The 12855-nt window shown below is 50.6% G+C and overlaps 1 protein-coding gene across 2 annotated transcripts in view; it reads right to left on the bottom strand.

Moving 5' to 3' along the window:
- Foxk1 (forkhead box K1) overlaps nt 1–12855 on the bottom strand; it is a 60519-nt gene that overhangs the window by 33056 nt on the left and 14608 nt on the right. The window contains exon 1 of one of the 2 annotated variants that reach the window (XM_006504654.2): nt 3811–3833. The exons of the other annotated variant lie outside the window; for it this stretch is intronic. Within the exon in view, the coding sequence (XP_006504717.1) occupies nt 3811–3818 (8 nt within the window). The 5' untranslated portion in view covers nt 3819–3833. Of the gene's footprint in view, nt 1–3810; nt 3834–12855 lie in introns of those variants that run through there. 2 annotated transcript variants of the gene reach the window in all.

Here is a 12855-nt window from a genome sequence, read left to right as displayed (position 1 = left end):
GGAAAATCTAGAATGATGTCACCGTGCCATTTTAGAGTATGCCTGACACGTCCCAGCAGGTGGGACAATGAATGTCTTATGAAGGACTTGTAAGTGTGAAAGCCCTCAGACCAGGAGAGGAAGTGCTCGGCCCCACCAAGGAAAATGACAATATGAGAACTATTTGCCATAGGCCATGACATAGAGGGCAGAAGACAATGAGAGCTGGGATCTGACGTCAGGCAAACCTTGCTTGAAAAAGAGCTGGAACCCTGGGTTCATTCGCCAGGGCATTCGCAGTACATGGTATGTGTGGTGCATGCTGGGAATCCCAGAACTGAGGGGAGGGGAGGGCAGGAGGATCACAAGTTCAAGGTCATCCTTGGCTATGTGAATTCATTCAGGCCACTCGTGTGCGTGAACACACACACACACTCACTCACACACACACTCACACACATACACACTCTGTCTCTCTCTCTGTCTGTCTCTGTCTCTCTCTCTCTCTGTCTGTCTCTGTCTCTCTCTCTCTCTGTCTCTCTCTCTCTCTGTCTCTCTCTCTCTCTGTCTCTCTCTCTCTGTCTCTCTCTCTCTCTGTCTCTCTCTCTCTCTCTCTCTCACCTGAATGAAAACTTTAGGAAAGCTGAGGCCCCCTTCCTGGGTCTTGGGCCACTGAGCTCCTAAAGACTAGTAAATGTCATTTCAATTACTCTCATGACAAGACAATCACAGGGAGGGGCGTGTCACGGCCTTCGGTGTGGGCTTCCCAGCGGTCTCTGCTGCTACAGCCTGCCCTCTAACAGCCTTTCCTTTAAGGAACAAATGACTGGAAGGAAGAAAGAGGCCGCGTGCTTGGATACAAGCGCTCTCGGTCTGCGTGGTGCCACATGCCTTTAGAGCCAGTGAGCACTGGCCTGGCCCAGTTCTGTGGGGGGACAGCTTCAGGAGGGAAGAATCCCAAGGGCTTCATTAGGAGGGGAACAAGCTCTGTAGGGGGCTGGACATGTGACTACACAGGAAGCTCCCTCCACTTCCTATGTTCTATGGTCCACTCTTGCTGCAGTGCCCTTCCCATGAGGCCTGTTCCCAGGAGGTGAGAGGCGCAGAGACTTCGTCTTGTGTATGTGCCAAGGAAAACCACTGCTCGATCAGGAAATGGCTTTTTTATTATGACAGAGCCTCATGAAACCTAGGCTGGCCTTGAATTCTAAGTATCAAGGATGACCTTGGACACCTGGTCTACCTTCTTAGTGCTGAGATTAGGTGTGCACCTCCGCAGAGGGTTATAGGACACATGGTTGGAACCGAGGGCTTCAGGCATGTTGGCAAGCATGCTACCAACTACGCCAAATCCTCAGCCCATGGGTAGCAGTGCTTAAGTACCAAGTCCCAAAGCAAAGAATTCTCAGGGATTTCATTTAAAGTATCTTCTTTCAGCTGAGGCTGGTGAGGCGGCTCAGTGGGTAGTGTTTGCTGTGCAAGCATGAGGTCCTGAGTTCAGATCCTCCAGAGCACACACAGAAAAGCCAGGCACGGCAGCCCGCACCTAGGATCCCAGGTCCCAGTAAAAGACCCTGACTCCAAACACTTAATGTACAGAGCACAGAGGATACCTGATGTAGACCTGTAGTCTCTGCACATGTCCACACACATGTGCATGTGCACACTTCATGCTTGTGCAGACAACACACATCACACAGAAAACAATCCATTTTGCTAGAAAACTGAAAGATGAGCCAAGGCTGCTGTGGCCGTGGCTACCATGGTGTCCTGGTGCTGAGTCAGGACGTGGAAGGGTTCAGGAAGACTAAATCCAGAGGGACCTATGCATTAAGAGTGATGACAATGCAGTCTCAGATCGGGAGGAGCAAGAGCCCTCTTGGGTCCAGGCTCTGGGACAGGGTCACTGCTATCGGCCAGCAGCTGGCTCTTCTACAGTGAGACAGTAAAAGAAGTATATGCCAGCCCTCCCTGGAAACCACACCGGGCTGACCAGAGGCAGGCAAAAAAAAAAAGCATTAGCGAGTGAAGGGCTTGCTGAACAAACCTGGAGACCTGAGTTCAGTTCCTAAAACCATCACATAAAGTGGAAGGAAAGAACTGGCTTCTGACCTCCACATGTGTGCTGTAGCACGCACACCCAAGAAAACACACACACACACACACACACACACACAGAGAGAGAGAGTCAGAGACAAAGAGAAATGGAGTGGGGGAGGGGTCAGCCCAATATTTCAAAAGTGCACACACTGGCAGGTCACTGTGGTGAAGTTCAGCTCTGGTGTGAGGTATCTTGTGCTGCATTCCTGGGGTTTGTGATCACACCAAGTAACACCAACTGTTACTCAGGCAACTGGCTAGCCCTGGCATGTGCATTTTTGAGTGGGTGCACCCCCTTTGCCACAAAGGGAATCTCCTCCAGAGAGATACTTTCAGGAATGTCTACAAAGTGCCAGAGGTGGCGGTGGCACTGAAGGTGAAAGGCTGGCATGGTGGTCTATGCCTACCGAGATCCCAGCACTCAGAAAGCCGAGGCAGGAGGGTTGCTGTGAGTTAGAAGCCAGCTTGGGCTTGAGACAATAGCTCAAAACAACCACGAAGACTGAAAGCAAGGGCTGATAATATCTCCCAGGAACTCACTAGACCAGGCTGTCCTCAAATTCCCAGAGACTTGCCTGCCTCTGCCTCTGCCTCCCTAGTGCTGAGAGAGACCAAAGCTGTGTGCCACCATGCCGGGCTTCACACAGGTAATACTTATAATGTATCGAACCCAAGGCCCTGACACACACAGATCCAGGCTAACCTAGAATGACCATGGAAAGGTTTAGTGGGCTCACGTAACATCTGAGAGAACCTGGTTCCAGCTACACGGTGGCAGGTGCACTACTTCCCTGCAGATCTGCAACTCAGATCCAGGTCTCAGGAGGGCTCAAAGAACCCTGTGACAACAAAGCACTCAGCTAATGTCACCTCACTGAAGCACAGCTTCCTCACAAGGACGATGAGCCATGGGCAGAGCCTGACCTTTGCCTCAGTGCTCAGCACTCCTTATGAATGAAGTCAAGCGCATTGTGTTGTAGAGCAATTAGCAAAATCAAGGGTGCTTTATCCAAACTTTGAATTTCATATAATAATAATAGTTCAAGATCAGTATGTAGTTGGGCCTCATGGTGAAGGCTTGTCATTCCCAGTGTTTGGGATTCTGAAAAAGCAGAATGGTCAGTTGAAGGGCTGTCTGGGCTTCCGGCTGTTGAGTTTAAGGGCAGCCTGTGCAAACAGTGAGATCTTATCTCAAAACAAAAGATATCGGGGAGGGAGAGGCTGGCCAGTGACACAGAGCTTGTTTAGCATGTGTGAAGCCTCCAGTTCAATCTCTAGCACTATAAAAACTAGTATCTGCTCTTATCTGAATGTAGTATCTGCTGTGAACACACACAAAAGCTCTCTGAAGCCCACGGTTGTATTTCCTGGGTAAACACGTATTTCAGAATATTGCAGAAAAAGCCAAGTCACCAGAGAGGGGACCAGGACAAAGTATCAGTGAGACCCTGGATGGAGGAGCCAGGCCAGACACAGGCTCTCTACTCAATCTCTCCATTCTGGCGACTTCCACAGGTCTGGGACCAATGAGAGCTATCCAACTTGGCTCAGGAAACCCTTTCGGGAGCTGAAGGCAGAGCCAGGAAGGGCCTCCCGGAAAGGGCCAGGCATCTTTCACACACAACCAGCCCAGAGGGCGGCCAGTGGCTGAGCCTGTCCGTCTGGAATGAGAGCAGCGTTTCCTGGAACAGTAATGTGGCAGGCCAGCCATGTGATGGCTTCAGCCCTTACCTCAGCATCCCAGGCAAGACACAGCACTTGGCTGGAGACTCCTGCTATCTCCCTGTGTCCCATCTAAAGAGCAACAAGGCTTTGTTATTTCACAAACAGCAGCTCCATTGGTCTAAACAAGGCAGAGCCCAACTCAATCCTCCCAGGGCACTTCCTCTCTGCAGCCCTGGGCCAACCAAGCTTGCCTTCCTAATAAGGAGAGGCCAGCCAGACCTAACAAACTACCCAGAGCCCAAACTTGGCCCAGCCCAGCCCAGGAGCTGCAACCCAGGTGGGTGGGACAGGGCCGGCTGTGACGGGCAGCTCCCAGTCTCTTACAGCCCCACCTAGTCCTATCTGGCATCAGTAGGTACAGTTGGCTAAGTCCACAGCACGGAAGAAGTCGAGGCCAGGAAGCAAAGAGAGAGAGCAACCGTATTCCTGGGAGGCAGCATCACCCTGCTGGCGGAGGGCCACCAACAATAAGGAAGTGAGTTTCATTTCATGGAAACGAATCTCATCCCTTCGCTGCACACCAGCAGAGACAGGACCTGTTGTCTTGGGTGAGCCAAAGCTTCTGAGGTCCGTGTGTATATCTGCACATACATGTACGTGGTGTGTGCACACATGTGTGCAGGAGATGGGAGGGGGATAATGGGTGTCCTGCTTCAGCACTCCCTTATTCCCGGGAGACAGGGTCTCTCAGAGAACCTGGAGCTATGCTAGCAGCCAGCAATCTTGTTTCAACTGCCCACGTGGCTGAGGTACAGGTCCGTGCAACCAGGTCTAGCTTTTACACTGGATGGATACCGAGGACTCAAACACAGCTCCCCACTGCAACACCTCCCCAGTCCCAAGATCCTTCTTTGATTTCCTGCCTCGGTGAAAAGCAAGGACCAAGTGTATCTTTCGGAAAGGGGGAAAGCAGCAACCAGCTTCCATCACGTTCCAGGTTTCAAAAGAGGGAAACTGAGTCACAGACAGCAAATGCTCACATAAAAGCCAGGGGAAAGCTGTCCGTATACCTGTGACCACAGCATTTGGGAGGTGGACGCAGGAAGACCAAATGTTTATAAAGTCATCCTTTGACAACACAGCAAGTTCAAGGCCAGCTTGGGCTACATGAGACCCTATCGGAAAAAAGAAAACATGAACTCCCAAGTACTGTGTGACAGCTGACTGCTTCTGCCCAGGACCACCGCCCAGGACTGTCATCCTGTCCCTCCCTGTCCCCTTATGCTCAGCCTTTCTTGTTCTTTTTTCTCCTTGTCATACTGCACCCACATGTATGTTAATTTGCATATATGAATATGCTGACGAGATACAGCACATGACAGAGAGCATGGAATTCTTTCTGAAAGTCTGTGGCCTTGCTTAATGGTCTATATTCTAAGTCCATCCATTTTCCTACCAATGTCTTTAATTTTATTTTTCTGAAGGTAGAATAGTATTCCAGTGTTTGTGTGTCTACCAAATTTCATTATCCAGTCATCTACTGATGGGCAACTGTGTTGATTCCAGAGCTTTGCAATCATGAACAAAGAAGCAATAAACGTGGGGTTACAAATCTCTCTATGATGGAGTACGAAGGTCTCTGGGTATACGTACGCCCAGCACCGAGCTAGCTGGGTACTAATTTTTAAAGGAATTTCCAAATCGATTTCCACAGTGGTTGCACTCGTTTCATCCCATCAAATGTGAATTAATTGTTAAGAAAAGTCCATTGTGTCGCTTAACAGTTAATGACAGCTGAAAGTCTGAAACTAGTACTAGAGCCTTATAATCTAGCCATGGCGTGCATCTGGAAGCAGGCCAGGAGGTAGCTGGGAACCTGTGCCTCCTCAGGGTTAAGCGGGGAGCCTGGCAGATTCTGATGAGGCCGTCCAGCATTGGCATTTGCTATGGCAGCAGTGACAACCAAGCCGACTCACTCTACAGTACATCACACACAGTAGGCACAGGCACACTTCACAGCAGCGGCCAAAGCACCGGTGTGCAGAGTACAGAGATAGCAGTCAGCAATGGACCGGCTGCTGCTGCTGGTGTGTGGGCCGCTCCAGCTCTGTTGGGGACTGGCTCTAATGCTTTGTCTTATTTCGGCTCCCAAAAAGCTGTGCTTCCAGACCTTGAGGGTCCCTAGCCCCAGCTGGCTCTGAATGATAATAAAGAATTGCCATATAGCCAATGGCTGGGCAGAAAGATGGAGACGGGACTTTTAGATTGCAGGGGCAAGGGGCCGGGAGAGAGAGGAGACACAAGAAAATCACCATGATGGGGAAGGAGAAAGATGAAACGTAAAGGCAAGTGGTACGTAAGAATCTGAGAGCGTGCCCTAGCAGCCATTTCCCCAGTTGGGTCTGGGGTAACGGAGACGGAATATAGATTTTAAAAGATGTTTACTCAGGAATACCAGAGGGAATGTCTGCTAGCTGTGGGGAGATTGAGAAGTGCCCAGCCATTGAGCTAGTCAAGGCATATCAAAGTTAGCTGGCATTTGTGTGTTTTTTATTTGAGAATCCAGAGAGCTCTTGGGTGGGTGCACACATGTGAGCCGCCGGGAGCCAAAGCGGTTTAACTAATTCGCCGCTACATATCTCTACCTCTCCCATCCCAACACAGACCAGCCCAGGTTAGGCCTGGGGTGGACGCCCATTTTCCTTCCCAGTGACTCCGGAAGTTGATACAGGAGGATAGAAAGCTGACGGTCTGCCTGGGCTACAATGCAAGTTAAAGGCCAGCCTCAGCAGTCTTAGTGATACCCTGCCCTCTCTCAAAATGAAAGGTGACGAGTGCTAGGGGTGCAACCCACAGCAGCAGTGTTTGCTAGGATCGGCCCGTGAGGGGCCGGGGGTTTGGCTTGCCTGGCATCTAGGAGGCCCTGGGTCCAATTCTTAGGACTATAAACAAACAGCCCTGTCCCAGAACACCAGCAGGTTGGGAAGGTGCTCAGCTAGGAAGCTTCAGAGTGCTCGGTGTCTGTCTAGCTTTCAGGAAGTCTTCTGGCTTTGGGGGAGGACTGTGGAATCCCAGGCGTGCCACAGGTGGAGCTGTCCCCTGGATCAACAGCACAGACTGGGGAGCAGAGACCAGCACAGAGCAATGAAGGCCAGGGAAAGCACGTGGCAGGATGAAGCAGGTGCTGGCACACAACATCCAATAGGGTCCAAAGTCTTGGGCCTCAGTTATCGACCCTTCATCCTTCCAAGGAGGAAGAGAGAACTCAGAAAAACAAGAGAGGCTGCCAGTACACGCTCCCCCAGGCCCACCTCAGAGTAGCCACTGTGAACTCTACAGATCTCTGAGATACGGCACCAGAAAAGGTATGCGCTCATATGCATAGAATTTTTTAAAACAGTTTTTAAAATCTCAGTGAAGAACTGGAAGATATAAAGAAGACCTGATGGAAAATCTTATAATCAAAACGTATGGTAATCTAACATACGACATCAAGTAGAATCAACAGCCCAGAGGAGACCTGGGAGTGTGGCTCAGTGGTAAGGGTGCTCGCCTAGCATGGGAGAGGTCTTGGGTTTCCAAACTACCAAAAACCAAAACACAAAACAGGCTGGCAAGCTCGCTGAGTACATAAGGATACTTTCCGCCAGGCCTCATGAGCTGAGCCTAATCCCTAAATCCTCCGGGGGAAGGAGAGAGCCAATGCCCTTGGGTTGTCCTCTGACTCCACATCTATGGCATGTATTATATACCTGTGAAATAAATGAACACTGAGAAAAAAAGAAAAAGGAAAAGAAGAAGAAACTGAAGAAAAGAAACTGAAAGTGAGTGCCGAGAGCCTTGGGACTCCAGGGACTTAACCCAGGGACCTGCCATTCACAGTCAGACCGAAGCACAACAGAAAGGGAGTGAAAAGCAATCAAAGAAATGATGGCCAAAACATTTCCAGAACTGACCACAGCAACAGAAAAGACTGACCTACAGACAGAAGATCATGAGTGGATAAACCCCAAACGACCCAGGCAAGGATGGCAGTGGGAGGTAACTCCAAGCCGTCCCCGGAATCTGTGGCTTTAGAAGGTGCCTCTGGGTGGATGCCAGCCAATTCCATCAAGCCACTGGAGAAGCAGAGAATGAAAGCTGCCGCTCGGGTCTGCTCACATCCCGCTCGGAGCCTAAGGAATGGCGCTGCCCGTCACTCAACCCACTGGAGGAACTCCCTTGTTCTAGCCTGGTCTGTTTCCATGGTGATCCTATTGTTTTAGGTGGTTGTTTTGTTTTGTTTTGTTTTACTTTCTCAGGGTTTTATATAGCCTAGGCTGGCCTTTAATTCTCTATGTAGCCAAGAACGATGGTAAAATCCCGATCCACCTCTCAAGTGCTGAGATGACTGATGTGAGCCATACCCAGGTTTATATAGTAAGGGACTGTGAATTCCAGGCAAGCCCTCTACCAACTGAGCCCAGCCCCAGCCCTTCAGGGCTTCTAAACCCCACTAAATTGACATCCAAGATTAACCATCCTACACTCCAGGTCACTTTCAGACAAGGGGCTGGCTTGGCCCCACCCGCCCCAAGGCCACCTACCTCCTCACCCACTCACACCTCCTGCAGGAGTGAGGTTGGCAATGACTGGCTATCCAGGGAGACTTGCAGGAAGTGGGAATCTGATTCTCTGGGGAAGGCAAGTAGGATGAAGTGAGAAAAAAAAAAAAATCTGTACTGTACGCACCACTGCAGGACTGTGGGAATGAGTGACAGAGTCGGTAAGTGTTCCGGCTGCTGCATGGTAGCTCTGCCTGGTGAAAGCTGAAGGCCTGAATCTCAGCACCTAGGGCAGAGGCTGGAGACTGTCAGCCAATCTGTGCTCCAGGGTATGGCCTCACCTCAGAACAAAATGTGGGCCCTCAAGAGGGCTTAGGGGATACAAAACACTTGTATATAAACCTGGCCACCTGGAACTCAACGGGAGAGGAGAGAATCGACTCCAGAAAGCTGTCCTCTGAACCCCCACCCTCAAATGATGATGATAAAACTAAAAACCTCCCGAGACGAAAGCACACTGCTAGAAGACACTTCTACCAGTCACGTGAGCACAAGGACCCCAGGCCCTCAGAACTCTTGTCAAAAAATAAACCTGGTGAAGCTGGCTCAGGCTTGTAATCCCAGCACTGGAGACAGGAGGGTTCCTGGGACTTACTGACTAGCCAGCCTAGCTGAGCATGTGAGCGCCAGGCTTGGTAGACCCAGTCCTCCCCCAAAAGGCAGAGGGATGGAAGATATCTCAACAATTAAGAGTGCTCAATGCTCTTGAGAGCCTGAGTACAGCTCCTGGTACCCAGGTCAGACAGCTCACAACCACCTGTAATGACAGCTCTGGTGATTGGACACCCTCCTCTGGCCTCCACAGGCACCAGGCATGAACACAGTGCACAGACAGACACACATGCACATAAAATAAAATAAACTAAGGAGCAAGCTTCAGAAGAAGGCCAGCGGCCATGAGACTGCCTCTCCAGGTGGCTGAGTGACCCTGGTGGTGTCACTAACATCCATGTGTGTGAATGGGATGAGTGGGGGCTGGATGGGGATGGGGAGAAAGACTGACGAGCCCAGGCCGGCTTCCTGCCTCATCCTTCGTGAGATCCTGGGAGGATGGAGGACAGGAGTGTCCATGGTGCCTGGCTCTCCGCTCTGGTTCTTCTTTATCTTAGGTTTTCCATACAGCACCCGGGGCCCTGTGCACAACAGAACAGAAATAACTACACATAAACAACCCCTCACTGGGTATGGTGAGACATGCACGCAGTCAATCCCAGCACTGGGAGGCTGAGACAGGAGGATTACAGTGAATCTGAGGACAGTCTGGGCTACCTAGTGACTTCTAGGGCAGTGTGGGCTACAGAATGAGGCTTTGTCTCAAATACAGAGGGATGGCTCAGTGGGCAAAGGTGATTGCTGCCAAACCTGACGACCTGAGTTTGATTCCCGGGTCCCAAATGGTGGGAGGAGGAAGTTGTGTTCTAATCTCCATCCATACCATGATATGCACATCCCTACCATATAAAATGCACAACAGCCTGGGTGATGGTGGCTCATGCCTTTAATCCCAACACAGAGGCAGAAGTAGGCAAATCTCTGAGTTTGAGGTCAGCAAAGGCTACACAAAGAAACCTTGTCTCAAACAAACAAGCAAGCAAACAAACAAAAAACCAACCAAACAAACCATAAACATTCAACAAAGTAATTAACTGTATTTTTAAAATCCCACAGGGGCCGGAGGTAGGGTCAGCGGTAGGACTCACAGTTTGCTAGGCAAACCAGAAGACCTGAGCTTGGTTTAGGCACCCACATAAAATGCTGGGCAAGGCCATGCACACGTGGCTGGAACCCCAGCGCTGTGGGAGGCAGAGGCAGGAGGATGACTGGATTTCCTGACCACCAGCCTAGTGAGAGACCATCTCAAAGCCATATGACCAAAGATGCTACAGCAGGGTAGCAAGGTCCTTCTCTGGCCTCTGTGAAGGCACACACTTGTATACTCACACTCACTCCTGTGTGCCTGTCCACACACATGTACACATATACCACACACAGTGAAGTCAGACAAAAAGGAACTCAGTTTTCATTACTTTAAAGTTACGAAATTAACTGTATGATGGTCACTTTCCTCTGTCACTAGGGGAGGGGGAGGGTAGCTGGGATAACGCATAGCAGGCAAAATGCTCAGCACACAGGCATTAGGACCAGAGTTCTGGTCCTCGGCATCCAAATCCAAAGCCAAGTGTGGCAGTACGTGTCTGTAATCCTGGTGCTGGAGACAGAGACGGGGGACCCTTGGGGTTCACTGGCCACGCTAGGCATGCACTCCACCAACTCAGGTCCATCCAACAGCGCTGGGTTTTGTTTTCCGAGGCTGGGCCTCACTGCAGACAGGGTGGTATTGTGCCTGTGACTATCCTGCCTCGGCCCTCTGAGTGCTGGGGTGAAGGCGTATGCCTGCAGGCCTGTCTCCAAAGAGCATCTCTCATCCACTTGGAATAAACACAACAGAAAGGAAGGAGCCACCCTCCCAGACCTGCAGCAGGGCTGTCGGTGACCCCGGCTGTTTGTACAGGGCTTAATCATCAATGGATCTGAAGGCGCTTGTGGGTCTATAAACAGTGCGAAGTCCCCAACCTGACAAAGAGCCAAGTGAAAGGGCAGCTGGCTCTGGGCAGAGACCAGAACGCTCTCAACATGGCAGCAACGATCCCGGAGACTCAGAAGCCAATCTTACTGTTTTTCCAAGTTGGGCCTGGATGCAGATCATCAGGTGCACCCAGCCCTGGGTCCCACATATCTCCTGTCAAGCCTCCCTCCCCCTACATTACTCCACAGCACTGTACAAATTGAGCATGGTGGATCAAACCTGTGATACCAGCATTTGAGAGGTGGAGGCAGGAGGGTTAATTTCAAGGTTATCCTAAGGCTAACATAGTCAGTCTGAGGCCAGATCCCAAAATAAGGGGAGAGGAGGACTGATGAGAAGGCCCAGTGGGGAAAGTTGCTCCCCACCCAGCCTGACAGCCTGAGTTCAATGGCCTAGTCTACATGGCAGAAGGACAGAACTAACTCCTGAAAGCTTTCCTGACATCTGACACATGCACCCACCCCCACCACTCAACACATGATGGATGAATGAATGAGTGAATGAATGAATGATGAAAACAAACAAACCAAGAGTTACACAGAGCCAGAAAAAGAGCAACTGTCCCACAAGTACCAGATACAGAGAAAGAAACCCAAGCTGTAGACCTGCTGTGATGTCACATGCAGGCGCTAGGGCGCCTCCATGGTCCAGTGTCTATCAAAAGTGGCCTTAACCTGTGTGTGCAGTGACCTGGAACCTCCCACTGGGCAGCCAAGCAGCTCTGCCATGCGTGGCCCCTCCATTTCCTCCTTCTAGGAGCATGGTGGGTGCATCTGCCACAGCACCAAGCACACCCAGCAGGGCCCTGGTGGTGCTCATTTCTCTGAAGGAGAGGCAGCAATATGGTTTGGTGGCTAAGGTTCCTGTCACCTGAATTCCATCACCAGCACCCAGAGGGCAGAAGAAGAGAACAGACTCCCACATGTTGTCCTCTGACTGCTACATATGTGCTGCCCAAGTGCACAAACACACAATAAACAAATGGAATGTTTTTTTAAAAAAATTAAATCCCTAACTCAAGGACCCACTGAAAGAGAACTTGAAATTAGATTCAGGGTGTTTATGAACAGACAGACAGACGGACAGACCTGAAGACCTTAGGCTCGCAGAGAAACTACAGCTTCAGTCCCAGGTCAGCAGTCAACCACAGCCCTTGACACATCTCAGAACTGTAGTCTCCTAACTCCTTCTACTAGGAAACAAAGACTTCTAAACATTTGCTGCTTTTTCTTTTTTTTGTGTTATGAGACAGTCTTACTATGTAGCTACAGGCTGGCCTTAGAGTTATTACGTAGCCCAGGCTAGTCTCAGGTCTGTGACACTCTTCCACCTCCCCAGTGCAGGGAGGTGGTGGTGGTAGGGATTGTAGATCTGTCCACCAGGCCTGCCCTGTGAAACCTAGATTTAGAGTCAGTCATTTTAACCAGGCCTTTCCCCAAGGGAGCTTCTTTCTTCAGGTCTATTCTGCCTTCCGGGCAGACGGCTCACACCAGCAGCCATTGATAAGATCTGATCAAAGGCAGAGGAAGCCTCTAGTTCTCCAGAGGGAGAAGAGCAGGGGTTAGAGATGTTTACAAAACAGCGGAGACTCCAGCTTAGAGACCTCTAAGCCGGCCCAGATAAGAACCCAAACAAAACAAAGGCGCCTCTTATCATCGGGAGGAATTTGCAAGAGCCTTTATTTGGTTTAACCCTCCTCTCTTACAGCACACTCCTCGGAAGGACAGCTGGCCCCACAGGGGACTGCTTGGCTCTCCTAGTCTCCCTGTACCCAAATTTAGAAGAGGCCCGAGCCTGAGAACCAGCACCAAGCCACAGCTCTGCAATCTTAGTAAGACAGGATGCCACTCGGGGCCCACGTGGCCTAGAAAGATCTGAGGTGAGTGAGATGGCTCAGCCGGTAGAGTGAACGGACCCACG

This window comes from Mus musculus, chromosome 5 (assembly GCF_000001635.26).
Source record: "Mus musculus strain C57BL/6J chromosome 5, GRCm38.p6 C57BL/6J".
NCBI lineage: Eukaryota > Metazoa > Chordata > Mammalia > Rodentia > Muridae > Mus > Mus musculus.
Note: the sequence above shows the minus strand (reverse complement) of the source record. Positions and strands in the feature narration are given on the sequence as shown.